This window comes from Epinephelus fuscoguttatus, linkage group LG11 (genome assembly GCF_011397635.1).
Source record: "Epinephelus fuscoguttatus linkage group LG11, E.fuscoguttatus.final_Chr_v1".
NCBI classification, from domain to species: domain Eukaryota; kingdom Metazoa; phylum Chordata; class Actinopteri; order Perciformes; family Serranidae; genus Epinephelus; species Epinephelus fuscoguttatus.
In genome coordinates, this window is record NC_064762.1 from 20815308 (window position 1) to 20837322 (window position 22015).

At 40.7% G+C, this 22015-nt stretch overlaps 1 protein-coding gene across 1 annotated transcript; it reads left to right on the forward strand.

Annotated features, from left to right (window-relative positions):
* Positions 1-988: 988 nt before the first annotated feature.
* apobb.1 (apolipoprotein Bb, tandem duplicate 1) lies at positions 989-18897 on the forward strand. The gene is given in 31 exon segments (XM_049590005.1): positions 989-1067; positions 2197-2361; positions 3884-3916; positions 4068-4180; positions 4288-4433; positions 4514-4661; positions 4804-4956; positions 5193-5317; positions 5420-5505; positions 5611-6055; positions 6181-6295; positions 6378-6524; positions 6613-6824; positions 6952-7023; positions 7025-7145; positions 7239-7418; positions 7529-7732; positions 7836-8003; positions 8106-8311; positions 8565-8747; positions 8835-8965; positions 9076-9286; positions 9375-9547; positions 9839-9999; positions 10086-10195; positions 10284-10657; positions 10910-16933; positions 17028-17139; positions 17224-17247; positions 17392-17575; positions 17671-18897. Coding segments are annotated over 30 exon segments (11406 nt in total). The 5' UTR covers positions 989-1067; positions 2197-2306; the 3' UTR covers positions 18661-18897.
* Positions 18898-22015: the final 3118 nt, after the last annotated feature.

The window sequence follows — 22015 nt, forward strand, 5'->3', positions numbered from 1 at the left end:
ACGTCTGCCTCCTGTGATGCAGGTCACAGAGTTTATGACCACTCTCGGCCTTATCAAGGTGGGCAACGGGATTATGTGCCATTTCTTCCATTTCTTTTGACTAAAAAATAACAAGACCAAAGTTGACGTGATCTGCTCACTGTGGCCTGTTGTGTTTCTTCACCATCTTCTCTGATTTCTCACTCTTCTGCTCCTTCTTCTTCTTCTAATTATATTTTTCACCTGCAGCCACTGCCAGACTTCAAAAACTGATACCTGTTCAAAGTGGTTGCAGAGTATGTTCTTTTGTTTGTACAACCTAACATCACATGCCTAGTGAAGTCAGGTTGCAGGTAATGTCTGATCGTAATAAAACATTTCGAACAACAGGTCTTTTTTTATGAGAGTGTGCTAACAACTTGTTTCCCTTAAAGTATCCTCTCCCATTAGACCCTCTAAGATCCTTCGGAGCATGGAGATGCATTGCTACACTGCAATGAGGCTTGGCGGGATAATGCTTAGACTGTACATCTATTGTCTTTCCAAAAACAAAATTCTTAAATCTAATCAATATTTATATAAATATATGAGAATCTGAACTGATGGATTAAAGCTTCGGTTAAATGTCTAGAGAGGCTCAAGCCCCCTTTGGACTCTATCTGTGTACATGTCTGTCAGTGCAAACACTGTCAGTATCTGACAAACTTTTAAAAGGTCCTGATGGGGATATATTGCAACAGACCGTTACCCAACGTTCAGATGTAGTTATGTGATCAATTTTTTTTTAATAGAAAAACTGCTTGCTCTCTCAAACTTTGCAATGTTAATAAAAGATACTAAAAGACTTCAGCCGATTCAAGGGTTACTGCCGTTTATTTATTTACTGTGTCTGCTGTCCCTGCCACAAACTAGACCGCCGTCCAATTTAAACAGAAAATCAAACTCTGCCTGAACCTTTCAATCTTTGTGGATTAAAGTTCACCATCAACCCATATCAAAGTTTGGCAAATGTTTTCGCTGTTGTCATTTTGGCTTGTGGCGGTGGAAGCAGAACAACAACATCAAACTCTTATACAAGTTACTAAACTGTAAGTACTATAACTAGAATTATTTTTACTGTAAAGATTAGCCACATCACCATCTAAAACATAGAGTATGGTCCTAATGTATGTAGTATTGTGTTTAATAAATGTATATGAAGATATCATTAAATAATGTAAAAGGGATGAAAAAATAACTTTCTGCCTAGTCAACTGCTGCTTTAACCGAGACTGTAATTAATGTGCATTCTCCCTGTTAAATGAACCAATAAATAAAAGAACCAAACCAACATTAGATGATTAATCCAACAGCTGCTGCTACAATGCTGCTTTAAGGTTTGTTTTTTGGTCAATATCATCAACCGATAAAGTTGCTGATAAGTTTATTATCTTTTTTTTTTTTTTTGTTACATCTACAGGGACTTTGTGTGTGGAGCACGCCTTGATCACTCAGTGTTCACTAATGGGTGTTTATCAGTAACCTAATTCACACTGGAGCTGCTGGCTTGTTAACTTCATTGATTGACTCTGCATTTTTACAGCAGAAGCTCATGAATATAAACTTGTGCCTGTTTATGGACCTTTGAAACGTCCATACATAAATTTGGTCCATATGATAATCCAATAAATTATAATTATCATTAGACAGTGACCTGTGGAATATTTGACCCTGACATTTAAGTCAAGGCACACTCCTCTAGTCTAATCTTTAGTTATATAACAGTGAATCACAGAAAATATAATAATAAGTAAAATAAATGCCTTATTTAACTGACTACAAGTGTTACTTCTTTTATTGCAAAATGGATACCTGGGCCTACACATACCTGAAAACAGTAAAATCATTGTGACCACACAGCTACACTTCATCAATATTTAAATTATAAAAGAAATAGCGAAGAATCATAAAACCATCAGTGTCTGTTAAAGCTGAACTTTAATGTGCTATAATAAAACAAAATATATCATCAAAAGTCTTAAGTGCATTTTAATATCCATAAATTGCCCCTTTATTGCAGTTAAAAGAGTGCCTTTTGAGGACTGATTAGAAACGATCAGTTTTGAAAGCTTGTGTGCTTTGAGCAATGAGTATCTTTCTAAACCTTTTGCCTTTGTCCCTCCACACTGGAGGGTGGGGTGGACTTTGAGCGTTCAAACCACTGTCTGTGCCTCCCAGTCTCCCGACAGGGCCCAGCTGAGCATATAAAAGTCCCGAGCTGAGGCTGGGGAATCAGTCTCGTCTGAGTACTCGCCAATACCAAGGGAGAGAGCTTCAACGAACCCATCATGGGGGACTCAAAGCTCTGCCTTTTGCTGCTCCTCAGCACATCTGCCTTGGCTTGTAAGTACTTCTTTGAACATTTCTCTTAGCACTGCACATAGTTTAACATATTGCTTAGTTAAACACTGTAATAGTTCTTTATGTTTATGTTTATGTTTATGTATGTATGTTTTTTGTTTTTAAATCTTTTAAAATATGATAAAATAGCCTTTAAAAATAACATGTACAGATAAGTCATAAAAGTGAAATGTCACCCACCTATGTTTGGAGGCATGCTACAGTAATACAGGGCTGTCTCAAGGCAATTGAATTGAACGCAACTGGACTTAGTTTTGTCTTTGAAGATGTTTCACCCCTTATCCAAGAGGCTTCATCAGTTCATGCTTGTCTGACTAGGCTGGAACTAGTCTGACAAACTGGTGTGGAAACAACCCAGGTATTAAACCTCTGAGGAGGTCTTCACAAGGTTAAATACCTGGGTTGTTTCCACACCAGTTTGTCCAATTAGGTTCAATTCAATTGCCTTGAGATAACTATGACCTGGATAAATGAGAATATCCACAGGCATAATACAGGGCTGCTACACACATTTTCTGTTTCAAAATTCCATACTTTTCCAGGGTCAAATTTCTAGACTTCTCTGCAGACTCTAAGCAAAAATATCTAGATGTTCATCATGTAAATACATTTTTAAAATACAACTGCTAACATCTGTGTTTCATTTTAACTATTTGTGCTGCGAAATAATTGCCAGAAGACTGTTGCTAGGTAATGTAGCTCATAAACATCAATTGACTGAATAAACAGTATTATATTACTTTGTGCCCCCCCCCCCATATTTTTCATTCTTTTTTATAAATAAAAACTAAAGCTGAGTTGAAAAAAGTTAAATGATTTCATTTTTACAGCATCTGTGCAGCTTTGTTCACTCACTGTGTCCATGGAAACGATGATGAACGTAGCCACAAAGTTACAGTTTCCTTGCACGGAAAAATAGCCAGTTTAGTTTTATAATAATAACACAACTGCATAACTCATAAATGTTCAGACAAGCTTAATAGTTGTTATTTGTGATGATTCTTTCAAACTAATTTGGGTATGGATGTTTGGATTAGGCACAGTTATGAGCACTTGGGGCAGAGGTAGGCGTAGAAGTAGTCCTGCGTAGAAGTGTGCATTTCATCACACGCCACACTTCTTGCCTTGCTTTCGATGACATCAAGCTCGCTCTGGTTCACACTTTTGCACACAGTGGTAAACATTTTGGCTGGGCCGGCTGCGTGCTCCAAATGCCACAGAAACCCTTTGCTTGTATACTCAATTTACTTTTAGAAATTCTGCATTTTGTACTTTAGAAAACAGAATAAGGGCAATAGTCTGGAAACACAAAAATGTTTCGTACTCTTGTTTTTTCCATACTTATCCAGACCTGGAAATCACTAAAATTAATTCCATACTTTTCCACGTTGCATAGCAACCCTGACCATAATTTTGGCGTAGGACCTATGGATTTGTGTAGTTATAGTAGTTTAGTAGTTGTACATTACAATTACTAAAGAATATCCAACTTTTTTTTTAACAGTTGCCCAAGATGACGATCAACCATCCTGCCCATGTAAGTTACACCATACTACTTGCTGTGATCATGTCCATGCTAATAAGTTTATTTTTTGGTACTGACATCTGCTCTCCACATTGCAATTAATGTTACGGGAATAAACAGATGGCATACAAAATCTGCTCTTAACAATGATCTTCTCTTCTAGTGGCCCAGAGGTACAAGACCCTACACAAGTATGAATACCGATATGAAGCCGAATCTCTGAATGCCATCAACGGAGCCTCGCAGCTCAAGAACGGACCCAAGGGCGCTTGCACGGTACGAGAAACATCATTCACAGTTATCTTTAATCATCTGATTTTTCTCTTTTTCAGAGAGTGAGATTAAAAATAAAAATAAAAAAAAACATTTATCTTTTCTCACAGGTTGTAATTGAAGTACCTCAGACTTGTAGTTTCATCGTTCGCACCACTGGCTGTAGCCTGAGTGAGGTGGTCGACATGGACGCAGATGGCAACCCTGTGTTTGGTCCTGCACCAACCTCTGATGCCTTTGCTGCTGAAATGGAGAGGTATGTTGATTAATGAAAATCCCTGAAGTCTGAGGTTTTCCAGTGGGAAGTGAATTAAAACATCGTACCTTTTATTTTAGGTATCCTCTGAAGGTTGTGGTTGAGGGTATGTACGATGTGAAGCTGTACCCCGAGGACGGTGAGACAACAACTATCCTGAACATCAAGAGGGGCATCATCTCTGCCCTCGCTGTGCCTCTGCTGGAAGAAGACAAGAACAAGCACATGGTACATTTATTAGCCAAGAAAATACTTTAAAAAATTTGCATATTTCAGTGTCATCTTCTAAATTAACCATGCCGATAATTACAGTTTCAAAAAACTGCCAGTAGCCCACTCTACATATGTTATTTCCCTCTATCTATTTCAGCCAACCATCCATGGCAAGTGCAGGACCTATTCCACCGTTAATGCCAGAGAGGATATTGCAACTGACATCAGCCTCACAAGGGACCTGTCCAGATGCAGCAAATTTGTCCCAATCAGAGATGACACCAGCCCACTGGCACTCATTTCTGGCATGGTAAGATATCCTATTGTATGTACTGCCAACATGAATTTTTGAAAACAAAACTTAAAGAGTTAAATTGAGCTGTCATAGCTTCAATGTTGACAAATCAAAAAAAAAAAAAAAAGCAAAACAGGCACACATTGATCTATTTGATTGACAGGATGCATCTGGAAAGTACAGTGCAAACTATTCAACTCATTTATTTTGAAAGATTCATTGCATTAATATGATAATTTGTCTATTTTCAGCACTACCCTCTTGCTCAGCTGGTCAGGAGCTCTCAGACCTGCAACTACAAGTTTGACAATGAGAAGAAACACATGACCTCTGGGTCCTGCACTGAGAACCACATCCTCATTCCCTTCTCTCACAAGTAAGTCCAGCCTTACACTGCACTCTATACTGTGCTCCGTCATGTAAGTGTACATACTGATATGTAGGAGACTGATTCTAAGCATTTGTTTTCTTCTCACAGGGGAAAATATGGAGTTACCAACGTTGGAAAGCAAGAACTGACTCTGGTTGAGGTCTCTCCTCACAATGAAAGAGTTTTTGACCACAGTAAGCCCTTTGTGTAATTTTCTTCTCATTTAGCGTTAATTGTTTTAAAATGGTAATGAAAGCAAACACTAAGTAATTACAATCAATGTTGCTTGTGTATTATAGGTGACTCTGTCCAGGGTCTTCACATGGAAGTTGTCAAGGACAAGAGTGCTGTCCAGGACAAGGACGCAGCTCTGAACCTCCTGAGAGAACTGGCCAATCTGCCCGAGACCGAGGGTGATAGGAGGGCCCACCTCTTCCACAAGCTTGTCACTATGGTCCATGGAATGAAGACTGAGACCCTGAGTCCCGCCATTCCAGAGGCTCTTGCAGTGTCCCGAGTCCTGACCTACCAGGTTCTGGTGCAGTGTGGAACCCCTGAGTGCAGCAGTGCCATCATGCAGATCCTCAGGACTTTTGACACCTCCTCACTTGAAGTGGATGCCAGTGTTTTTGCTTTGGGACTCGTGTCCAACCCCTCTGACCTCCTGATCAATGACATGCTTGAGATGGCCAAATACAAGCCCAGCAAGCCCATCATGTACGCCCTGAGCAATGTTGTCAAGAGGTGAGTGAAGTTAACCACATTTTATTCCAGGTTTAATATCTAAATAATATTTCAGTAGACGTTTTTCACTTGGGGAAATAAGATACAAAGGCTTTAAATTCTAAATGTCTTTTTTTCTTCGACAGGTTTTACAAAGCTGAGGGAAAACTGATCCCTGAGATCTTCTCAGTTGCTGAGTTCATGGCTGCCCAGTTGGGTGACTGCTCTGGTGACAAGGACAACACTTTCATGACATTGAGAGTGGGTAACTTTCCCTATAGATCAACATTTCAGTGACTGCCAACCCCAAAGTGCACAATATAAATGTGTCATTTGATTCTAGGTTATTGGCAACATGGCTCCAGCTCTGGTATCTGCTGGTCCTGCACTCAGATCTGCTGTGATCCAGTGTGTCAACCAACCTGCTGCTTCCCCAGCTGTGCAGCAGGCTGCCATCCAAGTGTTCAGGCTGACTCCCGTCCCAGAGGAGGTGAGTCAAATTATTTCAGAGCTTTGACACATCACTGGAGTAGTTACTTCTACTTGTTACTCATTTCATCCATGTTTAATGCTCACAGGGCAGAGAGATTCTCATGCAGGTGCTTTTGGACAGCGCTAGCCCCATGCAAAAGCGTATTGCTGCATATCTGGTGCTTATGAAGGACCCCCAGCCCACTGAGCTGGCCCAGCTGGCTGATGCCTTGCCCAAGGAGCAGGACAAACAAGTCAAAAGCTTTGTGATCTCCCACATCACCAACATTTTGTCCTCAACTGAGCCAGAGACCCAAGAGTGAGTGAAAAGCAGTCACGGCTTTTGATTTATATTTTTTAATGTGTTGTTTCACTACATGGTAAGTGGGTGTCTTTATTTAATAACCATCAGATGTTTAACAGTAACACTTTGTTCTTTCCTACAGACTGAGACAGAAGATTCTTGACGCCCTGCAGGGTAACGAGATCGGATCCACCATGGACCCCACCAAGTTCTCTCAACTACAAAATGGGATCTGTGGAGGGCAACATGATCTTTGAGGGTACCAGCTACCTGCCCAAGGAGCTCATGCTTGAAATGACTCTGAAGGCATTTGGCTTTGACATCGACATGATGGAGGTAAACATTTTGAGCTGTTTAATTTAAAGTGTGCTTTGACAAGTTTTCAGTCAGCTAAACTGTGACACTGAAAAAATGTTGTCACCTTCACAGATTGGTATGGAGGGGAAGGGATTTGAGCCAACTGTTGAGGCCCTGTTTGGAAAGAATGGCTTCTTCCCTGACACTGCCCTGAAGACAATGTACTTTGTCTCTGACAACATGCCAGTCAGAGTCAGTGAGATCCTGCAGAACATTCTCCCTGCTCTGAAGAACAACAGGATGAAGAGACAGGTACTCAAACCAAACTGCTTTGTCCACATGATTAAAACAGCTATAATTATGATCATCAGTTTTTTGACAAAGGAAAAATCTAGTAACAGAGCAAACACTTCCGTGTTTAGGCCTCACAAAACTTGATGAGGGAGATCGGACGCAACCTCAACAAACTGGTCAGGGACATGAAGACGGCAGAGTCTCCAGAGGCAATGGTTTATCTGAGGCTTTTCGGAAATGAGCTGGGATATCTGAAGACCAACGAAATGGAGGAGATGGCGTACTCTGCTGCCATGATGATTGACAGCATGTTCAAGATGTTCCCAACTGATGTTAGTTACTTTTTAAAGAGCATATTTGACTATGACAATTTGCACTGACTTAGAAAATCATGTAAATGATTTAAATGTCTGGTGTGTATCTTTTTTGCCAAAGATCATGAAGGCACTGATGACCAAGGCTGACAATACAATCTTTGCCCACTACATCTTCATGGACAATGAATTCTTCCTGCCCACTCTCACTGGTGTGCCTCTGAGGATTGAACTGTCTGGTGCTTTCACCCCTGGCATCAAGGGAGGACTTCAGATTGCTTCAGACATGGTAATTATCCAAAAATGTGTTTAAATGCCACCAATAACATTTTTTTCTTTTAATAAACTGCATCAACACAGCTCTTCACAATTCTCCTGTGTGTCCATGCAGAGTGAGGTGACCTTCATGCCTTCCGCTGGCATTGAGTTTGTAACTCATGTTGGCGTCCACATCCCTGAATATGTCAACTCTGGATTAGAGATGCACACCAACTTCTTCCATGAAAGTGGGCTCAGTGCCAAGATGTCCATGGAACCTGGCAATATCAAGCTGACCATCCCTGCTCCAGTGAATCCTATGAAAGTCGTCGAAATGACGTAAGCCTAAGAGAAACTTTCGAAAACACAATGGTCAGAAAGTGCTTTGCAACTGTAGTTGTATTCCAGCTGTTAATTAGCTAATCTGATGTATAAAGGGGAAAACCGACGAGCTACCTTTTTTTTCTTTGTATAATCCTGGCCTCACACAATTCAGGAGACCTTATGTCTTGATTGAAGCAATTTCAACGTTTCTACAGTTAGATTAAAACAGCCGAAGTTGCATTTTAACTTTTCTGTATTTAAAATTTAGAAACACTATGTGGGCAGTGACTGGATCAGAGAAGAAGACCATCCCTTCTATGCTGATGGACAAGGTTGATGTCAGCGAGTGCACTCCCTTCTTTGCTGGAATGAAATACTGCACTGCTCTGCAGTACACTGATGCTTTCTCTCAGGAGACAGCCCCCTACTTCCCCTTCACCGGCGACAGCAAGTGAGAAAGACTTTCTCAACAACCAGCACAAAATTGTCTTTTAACAAAAAAATGAATTCTGGTTAATTAATTGCATTATCTACACAGATTTGCTGTGGAGTTCCACCCCACTGGTGAAGTAACTGAGTACACAGCCACTGTTGCCTACGAGCTCCTCAAGGAAGGAGAAGAGGGCCGGCAGAAGGTTGACTCTGTGAAGTTTGTTCTGAGGGCTGAAGGTAATGAACTATATTTAAAAATCTTTCTGAGTTATCACTAGCTCAATTTTGAAAGTCTCTGACATTTAGTGGAGTAACGTGATATTAACCTCGTGGTTGGTCAACAACAGGCACAGCACCCACTGAAGCCAGAGCAATCATGAAATATAACAGAAGGAAGAGCATCATCACGGCTGACATCCAGATCCCTGACTATGATGTGGAGGCTGGACTCAGGCTGGGTGTTGTTGATGGAAACACCAAGGGAAAAGGAACTCATTCCATTTCTCTTGACTTGATAAACAAGAACATCCCTCAGCTCTCCCTGGTTGGCCGTGCCAAGTAAGAAATCAACCATAAATCCTCATGATAGAACATTAATGTCACCCTCATCACTGAACGCACGCTAAGTTGTTGGTACATTTTTCAGTCTGAAGGAAATGAAGGAAGGTATGCTGCAAGTCCAACTTCTTGTCCCCTCAATCAATGCTGATGCCACCGTCACTGCTAACATGAAGCGCGATGAAGAATTGGAACTGGAGCTCAAGAATGAAATCAAAGTCATGGCTGCCAGCTCTGAGCAGACAATCAAAATGAAATATGGTAATGTAATTTTCTAGTTACTTTTTTTTTCAGAATATTACATAACATTTCATTTAACAGTTGTTGATTTATTAGACAGATGGATATAAATCTTGATCACATCCTACATCTAACTACATATGGCAGTGTCAGAATTGTGGTTAAAATCTGGGGCCCAAAATAGGGGGACATTTTGCGTGAGAGAAATTCCCATATTTGACTTTGTTTTGAGTAACTGCACTCTTGGACTTACTTTTACAGAAATACTTCCTTGTATGTCAGGATTAAATTTATTGTGCTCTATTGTTGCAGATGCCAGCAAGTTTGAGGTTGAGTTCAAGTCTGATGTACACGCTGAGCCAAACAGTACGCCATATGCTGATATGATTTATAACTATGGCGACAAACTTATTGACATGCAGGTGGGACAGACTGACATGAAAGTCCGTCACATCTTTAAGAAGTTTGGAGAGGTATGAATCTTGGACTTAGCAATTATTAACATTTTCTTTGATAAAAATTTGGAGCATAACTATAACACTGCTTGGTGTCTTCTTAGGCAGCAAACAACTACATGGAAAAGTATGGCGCAGACATGCCTTACATTCGGGACTTCAGAGTGCCGGATATGCCTGAGATTTCCCTGCCAGATACACTGTTCCTGAATAAGTAAGTTTAAATACCTTTTGAGGTAAATGTTTAAGTTATTCTTTTCTTTCCAAAACATTTATGCATTTTGCTTTTTTCTTTATAACAGTGAGGCAAAGGCTGTCTACTACTTCAACAATGAGCGCTTCACCATTACTATCCCTCTCCTTCTTGGAGGAAAGTCAACAGAGGATCTTAACTTCCCACCAGTTTTGACCACACCTAGCCTGTCTCTACCCCAGTTTGGACTGGAGATTGCCTCCATGGAAATTCCAATCCCAGAGCTTGTTGTTCCTGAGGACATTGCACTGTCCATTCCTCTTTTTGGCAAAGCTGAGGTTTCAACTCTGATGAAGAGCAACCTATATGACATGGAGGCCTCAATGGCTGCAGGCAAAGATGTTGTGGAGACTCCAAGCTACTCAGCTAAGTTTGATGTGAAAGGAACCTCCCCAGTTGACATCCTCTCAATAAAGATTGCAGGTATTTTATAGTGAATATCATCCATGAATTTAGAATTTACATTTACATTTTGATCCTTCACCCTTTTAAGTTACCAGCTTCCACTGATGTGAAACAATGTGACTTAATTTGAGTTACAAGATTACAGTGTTCCATGACAGCACTATGCTAAACGAATAATTTAGATATATTTTTGTATACAAACACATGAATGAATCTCAAAGTTTTATTATCAGTTGTCATTCATCTTCTCTTCTTTTGTGTTTTATTTAGGCTCTGGAATGTTGGCCACCACTGATTCCATCAAGGCCGAGTTGAAAAGCTCTTTGACTCATAAATTCCTTGAAGCCAGTATTAGTATTGTTGAGGATGCAACCATCACAGACAAAATCAATTTGAAATCAAGCAGCAAGATTGAAGCCAATAGCCCACTGGGTCTCAGTATGGCACTCGAGCACACTGGCATGACTGGATTCAACACTGAAGAAATCTCTGCTGACAGCAGCTTTGACGGAATGTTCAAGGCTGGGCCCATGTATGGCAAGACCACTTCAACTCAGGTGTTTGCCGTCTACCCATTCAGGCCAGAGGCAACGATTGACTCCACTGTTAAGGTTGACTCCACCATTGTTAATGCCCAGAACACAATTGCAGCAAACCTGGCCAATGGTGAATTCTCAGTTGTGTCTAACACCAATGCCTTTGAAGACACCTTGACCCATGTTGCCGAGCTTTCCTTCAAAGACAGCAAGCTGTCAATGAAATGTGACGCTAATGCTCTTGCTCTTGGCCTGAAGATCCGCAACCAGGCTGAAGCCTCTGCTGGTGCTGGTGAAGTTGTCATGAGAATGGAGACGAACGCAGACCACTCTGAAAACCGTGTTTACTCTCTGCTGACTGCCTCTCTTGATGTCAATGGTCTGGCTGTAAACAGTGATGCCACAATGAAGCTCCTTGAGAATGAGGCTACTCACAAGGCTACTCTGAAAATGAATAAGGATGGTTTGACCACAAGTGGAACAACCACCCTCCAGAGCCCCCTCTCTCTGGAAAACACCTTCAATGCTGGGCTTGATGCTTCAAAGGCTACTCTGTCCATTACCAACAAGGCTGCAATGCGCGACACAAAGGTCGATAATGCCAACACTCTGACCATCACTCTCTCTAGTCTTGACTTCAACTCAAAGGCTGAAGCCACTGTCAGTGAGTATTCCTCCTACACGCATGATATCACCATTGACCTGAAACCCTACACTGCCTCTGTTAATGTTCAAAACAACCTGAAACTTCTGGAGGCCAACTTCAATAATGAGGCTCAGCTGCAGGCAGAGCTTTACAAAATGGACCTGACTGGAAGCATGAAAGCAACCTATGGTGAGGAAGAGTTCAAGCACACCTATCAGGTAAATTATGTGGACATGACTGGTAACGCAAAGTGCAGCACCACTGGAAAACTCTTTGGAACCCACATGAGCCAAAATACTGAGCTTGAAGTTATTGGTCTTGCTGCCATGATCACCAATGATGCCCGCTTCAACTCCCAGCCAATGCGCTTTGACCACACCATCCGTTGCAGCATTGTTCCTTTTGACTTCAACCTTGATGCCATTTTCAATGCTGATGGAGACATGACCATGTATGGAAAGCACAGTGCACAGCTCTATGGCAAGTTCCTCCTTAAAGCACAACCCCTGGCTTTTACTAGCTCACATGAATGCAGAGTGTCAGTAAACCAGCAGCTAGATTCCGGTTTTGCCCTTGAGACCACATTTGATAACAAGATGGACACTGTTCTGTCACTCCAGGAGCAGAAGGCCAGTTTAAGAATGAAGTCTAAAATGAATGAGCATGCCATTAATCAGGACATGAGTGTTTACAACACTGCTGAGAGAGCTGGAATTGAGGTTTCTGGCACCTTCCTCACAAACATGCTTAATGCAGACTCCACGGAGACCCAAGAGTTCACCATGTCTTCCTTCCTCAAGTATGATAAGAACACATGTAGTCAAATAATTCAGCTCCCTCTACTTGAAAATCTGCCTGCTTTCTTGGAAAGCATCAAGGGCATTGTTGTGCGTGTTGCAGAGGCACTGCAAGACTACATCAACAATGACGTGATAAGGGCTAAACTTGAGGCTCTTCCTGAGCTTGTAAGTGACTTTATTTCTCAACTGCATATAGAAGACAAGGCTGTTCAGCTGAAGCAGTATTTCACTGATTTTACCCAAGAATATGTCATCTCCATGGAGGATGTGGAAGCCTCTTTGACTAATCTGAAGGTTTCTGTTACGAAACTGTTGGCTGATCTCACATTTTATATCGAAAACTTTGCTGTAATGATGAAGGAGATTATTTTAAGTGGCACACTCCCTGAAACCCTCATGCAGAACATCCAGGAACAGATGAATGCAATTAATGAGGAGTATGACATCAAGGGTACTGTTGTGTATGTGATTGATACCATGAGGGAGATGATCCAACAGTTCGACCTGGAAAAACTGAAGGGCAGCAGCATCGCATTCCTGTGTGATATTGATTCCAAGTTTGAAGTCAAGGCTAAACTCCAAGAGATCCTAATTAATATGAAAGAAGTAATTGAAAAATTTGACATGCAGAAATTTGTAACTGGCCTAAAGGAGTGCATTTCATCCCTCCAAGATTTCATCATGTACCAAGTGAAAGGGATTCCCGCAGAGATTCTTCGCGATTTAACAGATACCATTAGAGATATGATTCAGGACCTTGACATTGTAAGTAAGATCAACACATTCTATGCCAAACTGAGAGAGTTGATTGTAAAGTTTGAGGCTGACAAAATGGTTCAGGCTGTCTTGGAAAAGGCTGTTGATCTCATCAAGCAGTTTAGAATTGAGGAAACTATTAGGGATGTGGCCAAAATGGTGAAGGATGCGGACATTCTTACCAAATTCATGCAAGTCTTCCAGAATGCTATTGACTATTTGAAAACAACTGAGGTGAAGGACATAATTAACGAGCTGAATATGTACATTGAAACAATTGTGCAGAAGCTTAAGTCTTTGGATTATAATGACTTTGTGGAAACTGCCAATCAAGTTATTGCAGAGTACACAGTTAAGGTGAATGAGCTGATCAGGACTCTTGAAATCCCCCAGAAACTTGAGGCAACAAGAGATTTTGTCAACCTTGTCTTCGCCTCTTTTAGAGGTTTTATGGAAAGTCTGAAAGACATCAAAGTGGCAGAAATGATTAAATCTGTAAAGGATTTCATTGATCATGGTGTGCTTGACAACCTTAAGGGATTTGCAGAATATATAAAAGATAAAATTACAAATCTGGATATCACAGCTGAGATTACCTCTTATCTGGACTTTGTGAGCAAATTTTACAAACAGATTATTACCTCTGTCAAAAAGATGTTCACCAGGATGGTTAAGACAATTAAGGAAGTGGCACCTGAGCAAAAGATCATCAGCGAGATTCAGCAGATCATTGAAGGGCTCCTTACTGAACTTAAAAAGGCTGAGTTGAACACACCATCCTTCTTCATTCCTTTCACTGATCTTGCTGTACCTTCAGTGAAATTCAGCATGGACAAGCTTGACCAGTTTGAAATCCCAACACAGCTTGACATCCCTGACTTCACCATCATGGGCTCCTACACTGTGCAGGCCACATCAATTTCACTTGATGACATCAAGCAGAGAATCATTGCACTTATTGATTTCATTGCACACTTTGAGATAAATTTGCCTGATATGGATGCTTTCTTTGGAGAACTGACCATGAACTACCTTCCTTCCATGCCTGAGATAACCCTTCCAGAAATCTCTCTTCCTGAGATCTCATTCCCTACCATCCCACAAGTTCCTGTAGAAAAGCTTGTCAAGTCTCTTCAGCTTCCTGAGATCACACTGCCTACTATTCCAGATCAGTTTATGGTCCCATGCTTTGGTAAACTCTATGCCGAGATCAAATTCCAATCTCCCATCTACACCATCAAGACTTCTGCTGAGTTCCAGAACTCCACTGAGAGTGAAATGACACCTCAATTCACTGGATTCCTCACTTCCCAGGCCACATCTCCAAGTGCTGATGTTCTTAATTACAAACTTGACGCCACAGCTCGCATTGCAATCCCAAAAATGAGTCGCATTGTCCTTGCAGAGACTGTTAAATTCAGCAATCTTGCTCTTGGAGTTGAACATCAGGCATCTGTAACTCTCTATGGTCTATCAGCACAGGCCCAAGCGAAATCTACAATTAAGGTTACCACTACACCTTACACTGCTGATTTTATGAACACAGCCTTTATTGCAATCGAGGAAGGAATGACTGGCTCTCTTGAAACAACTTACCAACATGAAGTAGACCTCCCATTTTTCAGTGTCAAGAGTGTGGCCACTGCAACCCAGAAAGCAATTGCTCGCCAAGATGGCTACACCTTCACTCTATCAGTTGACAATACAGGCACTGGCAAGTTTAATGCTGATGATGGCACCCACAAGAGCAACTTGCAACTGACACTCACTCCCAGCACTGGTAAACTAACTTTCTCTGGTGACACAGACTCTAGCCTCTTCAAGATGAAACAGCAAATTACTGCTGAATCTGCCACATTTTCGTACTTCAAGTTTAATATCCGCAATGAGGCAGAGGCACCAGTCATTAAGAACAGTCTTTGGGTGGCATCTGGAAATGCCAACCTTTATGATATGAAAGCTGAGCTGAGGGCAAACCATGACACAGAGCTTTATGGTGCAGTCAGTGGAGTCCTGTCCAATGGAATCCACGTTGTTGTCCGTCCTGTTGAGTTTGTCTTTGAATTCCAAAACAAAGGAAATGCTAAGGTCAACATTTTTGAAAGTCTGACTGCTAAGATAGATCTGCAGAATGACTACTCAGCCATCTTCAACCCCAACAGCCAACAGATGAACACAGTAACTTTGGCTCGTCTTAATCAGTACAAAATGTTCTACAACTTCACTGTTAACAATAATGAAAATCAGGCTGGCATCTTTGTTGACATGGACGGTGAGGCCAATCTTGACTTCCTGACATCCCCCATCAGCATTCCTGAGATTGATCTGCCTTTTATCAATTACAATACTCCAGCTATCAGCGATCTGAACCTGTATGAGCAGATTGGATTAAAGGACATTCTGACCACCACTGAGCAGTCTGTGGATGTGCACGGCAAGTTTGTTTACCAGAAAAGCCAGGCTGCCCCACTTGTTGATATGATGGGTCTGATCCAGATTCCCTCTATGGGCAACCTAATTACAGAGCTGTCCGTCAAGTCTGCCATCATTAATCTGAATGTCAATGCTGGTTTCTATGCTGAGGATGATCTTGTGTTCCGTCTGGGAGCTACCACAGCCTCTGTGTTTGATAGTCTACAAGCTAAACTTGATGGCACCACCAGTCTCACCACCAAGAGGGGAATCAAGTTGGCCAATTCCCTGTCCCTTGAAAATCGTCACATCGAAGGCACTCATGACAGCACTATCAGCATGAGTACTGAGACATTTGAAACTGCAGCCACTGTGGCTACTGTTGCAAAGATTAACCTTCCAATACTCAACCTGGAGGCAAACCAAAATTTGGCTGTAGACACCAAAACCAAAGCAAATGCTGCCTCAACTTTGAAGATGAAGGGTGACTTCAACATCCCTTTGATCAGGGCTATTGGAAAGGCCGAAGCAGACCACAGTTTGAAGCTGGAGGGAACCTTTGAGTATGTGTCTATGGAGTCAGTAACTAAGGCTAACATGGATGGCACAGTGCTTGAAGACTACCTCCTATCGGGAGTCCTGGATAATGATGTTAATCTGTACCTGAATAATGATGGCCTTCGCTCCACCTCAAAGGTTATTGCTGATGCCAAGCTTAATCTAGGCCCCACCAAAGTCATTGGTATGGATGTAAATGAGAATCTTGCTGTTGAAGCCTCTCTGAGCCGTGTGTATGCAGTGCTGAAGTATACTGGCAACAATGAAGCAAACTTGTTTGAATTTAACACCAAGGGGAAGCATGTTGCCCAGGCTACCATTGATCTTGCACCAATCTCTTCCTTGGTTGCTGATATCGAGATCGATGTGTCTCAGCCAAGCAGCCTGGGTGACCTCACCATCTTTGAGAAAATTGCAGCTGAGGTTACAGCCACTAAGCAAAAGATCTTTAGCAACAGCAAGTTTGTCAGCCCACTGTACACCACAAACATTGTAGCTGAAGTAGAGGGCGATGCTCCAGTCTTCAAAGTCACCTTCAAGTCCTCTGCCACCTCTGTCATTGTCTTCTTGGAATATGACATGGATGGTGAGTTGACGAAAAGCCCAAAGCATATTTATCTGTTTTATATTGCAAGCAATGTTTAGTACTATATCTTACAAAAATATATTTGTTTCAATAGCTTCTACTACTGTGAACTTTGAGAATGAGGCTCTGAACATGATCGGCAAAGTTGGCCTGACACACGCTGACTTGACCATGGATGTCAATCATATCATTACCCTACCCTTGAGGTAAAATTTTTCATTCAATAATCTACGTTAAATAATTTTTCCGATATTCAAAGTTTAAATTAACTCCTTTTCTTCACATTTTAGGATAGAGCCCCAGACTGATGACAGGTAAATACTTAATTGACTGCTTTTTCTACACTTTGGCTACATTTTTAACCATTTATATAAATGCGCATAAATCAGTTTCCTTTTCTATTAAATATCAGGTCATGAATTGTGATTTTTATTTGAAATGAATTCTTTCTCTTTCAGTTACTCTCGCCACACCCTGAATGTGGACATCACCAGTCCTACTTTCACCAATGCGAACCTTCGTTATACTGCTCGCACAGATGGTGTCAGTGCCTCAGTATCTACCCCATCCACTGGCTTCATGGGCCTTCAGTTCAGTGGCAAAGTCCCATCTCTGACTGCAAGAGTCTATGGTCGTTATCCTGTGAGTATTACTAACATTACCTTTTTGAGACAGTGTAAAACTAAATACCAAAATAAAAAAACTAAAACAGTATTCTATTTTTCTCTCCTCAACAGTCTGCCCCAGAGGTTGATGTTGAATTCTTGGTCATCAGATCATCTTCTAAGGATGCTGATAAGATGAACCTGCAGATTGCCTACAACATGGAGGCACCCAAAGTAATGCTCACTGAACTCAAGACAAGACTCCCTTCCATCATTTCAACTTTCACAGCGTTTGCTGACAAGTATGAGATCACAGGGAAAATGGTGGAGTTGAAGAACTCTGTTGTTGACCGCATCAGCGAGGCCTACAATGCTGCAATCAACTATGACGCTCAAATGAGCCAACTGTCAATCTTCTTCAGGAACATCATTGTCCAGTACCAGAAGACTGTCCAGGTATTTCTGGATGCTGTTGTGAAGGTCTTAAGAGAAACCCAGTTCAAACTGCCTGGGTCTGATGAGATGACCACTCTCCCCGAGGTCCTGAAAAAGCTGACCACCAGCATTGCTGCTATGCTAGATACGACTCTCCAGGCTATCTATGACAACATGGAGGTTTCCTATAACTCCTTTGTTGAAATGATCAGCAATGTAAAATTGCGCATGCCGGTAGGTGATGCAATCACTGGAGGCCAGATCTGGGATCAGGTCAGAACAACTTTCAAGAGCATCTCTGATGAACTGGTGGACTTTGTGAGAAATATGGAGAGTCTTGACACAATGCTAGTGAAGATAGGTGAGACCCTGAAGGCTATTGTTGAGAAATCTCAGGAGTTTATTGACTCTATCAAGTCTGACTATTTAGATGCAGTGTTTGTCAACATCAATAACCTGTATCTTAGCTTTGTCACAGTCTTAAAGAATGGTGTGGACCAGATCTCTGCCCTAAATATGGAGCAGTTCAACAGTTCATTTGAGTACATTATGGACATGCTCATTTATGTAGTGGAGCAGATGAATAACACTGTGTATGGTTTCCTGCAGCAAGCTTCAGATGAGGTCCATATGAAAGTTAGTGATGGAAGGCTTGAAATTGACCTTCCATTTCCCTTCCAGCAGTGAGGAATCCTCACAGACTGAGGCCTAAGTCCATATGAAACACTACCATCTGTTTAATACATATGCTTGGAAGGAGTATGGACAATATCCTCGTTAACCATATTTATAACAATAAATTCAACAGAAACACCTGTTGTATCATTTCCATTTAGATGGTCTATTGTGTACACTGAAAATGTAACATTTTACTGAAACTCACCTACGAAGACTGAAAAACATCAATAAAATACATTAATGCAATCTGTCAATGTCTGATTTCCTGCTTTTAGATGTTTTCTGGAATTCACATCAAAACTTTAAATAAATGAGAGCAACTGTTTAATGAAACTACACAGAAAAGGGTATTGCTTAGCGTTGCAATATAGTTTGTATTAATTGCAATTTATTTAGAGTCAAGATTCAAACATTGATTGGTGTTTTTAAGATAAACTGCAGATGTGTAAAACTGACCAGTTATGACCAATTAGCTGACTGTCAACCAAATGTGTACCATTTTCACCTAACTATGTAGTAGGTAAACTTAAGTTTTCTAAATCAGTGACTCGACAGTAAGACTTATTCACACAAACACTGTAAAGGTTTAAATAATTCCAACACTAACAAAAATAATTCAACACAATAAAGGAATGCATGCAAAACCATAGCAGACAATTAAACAAAAGTGGCAACAGCAGCAACATCTACATACATACAGCCTGACATAGGTTGCCAGTTACTGAAATGATAAGCAAATGTAAAGAAAACACACACACACACACACACACACACACACACCTTTGTAAGAGACACCAACCAAACCTGCAAGAACTATATCCAACACAGGGAATCTGGTCACACTTGGGATCGCCTCTTGTTGCTTCACATAGACTAGAGCAGACAATTGACCAAAACACACATACAGTGTGTTTTGAACCTGTGACAGAAGAACTAACTAGTTCGTAGCCTGCCTAAATAATTTGTAATAATATTTGTAATACGTTGCTACTGCAACTGAAAAGCATCTTTGCACTTAAGATAGCTGCTACTGTAAAAATCTCTCAAGGGAAGGGATGGAGGAAGAGGAGAAAATAGTTGAGGGAGTTAAAGGATACACTGCATTTTGATTATGTTTGTAGTTAATCTTGTCCGAAAAAAAAGGCCATTCAAATACAATATACAATATAAACTCTGGAAAAGCAAGAGATTTGTTAGGGTTTGCTATATGATAAGAATTAACACATTTTATACGAACAAAGTAAGATAATTATAATATGTCCATGTTTTAAAAGTTTTAAACGTTTTTAAAAAAAAAAGTGTACCAAAGGGGTGGGTTGACAAACCAAATAACCAAATGGCCAAAGCGGAGCACTTTCAGAAAGAGATGGATCCAGCTCTGTTTTGAGGAGGACCACTACAGGAGGTCCTCCCTACCAGCGGCCATATCCCTACACCACCAGTCCCCTCTGTGTCGAGACAAGCTCCCCCCAAACAGACTAATATAAACATTCTCACCCAGGACTCACTTTTTATCATCTTTCAAACATCTGATACAAAACTGCACTACAACTTTACAGTTTACCTGCATTTAATTCAGTTTGCACTGCTTGCACTGTGTCCACTTCATTTAACATGTCTACCACTGCACAGCAATACACATATACAGTAAAATGTCTCCCAAAATTCTTTCTTATCTAAGCTATTGTTGAGTTTTTTGTACATTATCTTTGTCTGTTTCTGTTGCTAAACTGCTGAATCTATATATCTATCTATCTATAGTATAGACCAATTTTGAGTGGACGTCACAGTTACGTAACAGAAGATGTGTCCATACTGGTGGCAGAAAAACAATGGACATCGGAGAGAAACAGTTGTCATACAGTTATCTTGCTGTGCCGCTGAATGTCAGAACAGGAATACAGAGCAAAATAACCTTAATTTTTTATAGAAAACCATTGCAAGGACACCGTGGTAGAAAATAGAGTTTGTCTCAAGTTAATTATATTCTCGATATTCAGGCTATAATTACTGATGGACGCTCCGTAGAGGAGTGTGTGTTTGGCTTACATGAACAGAATTACCGACGTGGTGAAAGATAATTCTTCATCATGAAAACTCACATTTGTCATGGATTTTACTGTCCTTGGTTAAAACTTGTGGAGACGTCTCCATATAATATAATTTAACTTGGAAGTAACAGACATCTTTTCAACTAGCTAGCTAACACTGTCTGCTCATTGCTTTTTGATCATAATAGAATATAGTAACTTTCACCACCACTCATTTTGAAAGGGACGCTACAAGAAACATGCTCTTTGTTAAGATTATCCAATCGACATTGGATCATCATTTGTTTCTAGCTGTCAGCGATCAGCTACAGGGTGGGCTAGCTACGTTAGCTACATCGCTAATGTAAGAGAGCCTTTCATTTTCCCTGCCTGGATGCAGATGGGAAAGTGTTTTGTTGCGGTGGCCTTTCTAAACTAAGCAACGGTGAAAGTTAATATACTTTGTTTTGATATGGAGACGTCTCCACTACTATCAATCAGTAAGGACAATAAGCCCAATCCATGCTTGACAAACTTGAGTTTTTACAATTCTTATGGTGGTTTATCTTTCACCACGTAAATAATTAAGTTATTCAATTAAGTCGAACACACACTCCTCTTTTGAGCATAAAAAAGCAGCAGTGATTACAGCCTAAATATTGAGATTCTACTTAACTGGAGACAAAACGTTTTTTTCCACTACACGTAGATCATTGAGTCATGGATATAAAAACCACTCATTGCAATAGGTTGAAAAATATAAACATTATAGTGCTTTTTACGTCCCTTTCTGCCACCAGTTTGGCTCCGCCCACAAAATACATCATCACTATTTACAAACACAAAAAGGGTCTATATCCACAGTTTAACTTGGCTTTTCGGGACCTTCTCTCTCCTTCACACAGATATCGATACGAGAAGCCAGTGCACTCCATTACATCCAGAGGATCTAATCAAGGGATCTACAATTACTTAAACCATTAGAAGGATCAATGTTGTTTATGTCATGTATAACAAGTTACATACCACAGACTGAAACGCATTAACTTCTCCTGTATCATGATTTTAAAATCACAGATAAGACATATTCAGCCATTTGTGAACTGTTCATCTAAATTAAAAGCATCCAAATTGACTCTAATGGAACAATACTTGTGTCTCAAGCCAGGCACTCTCTCAGCTCCCTCTTGGGTTTTATGTTTGGATAAATATCACCTTCTTTGAAGACTGATCTGCATCTTTAAATCACAGTCACTAGTCATTTGACATCATTGTGGGATATGTAAATGATAATTTCTTGTGATATTTCTCTATGAGTGGGTCCCGGTTTTGTT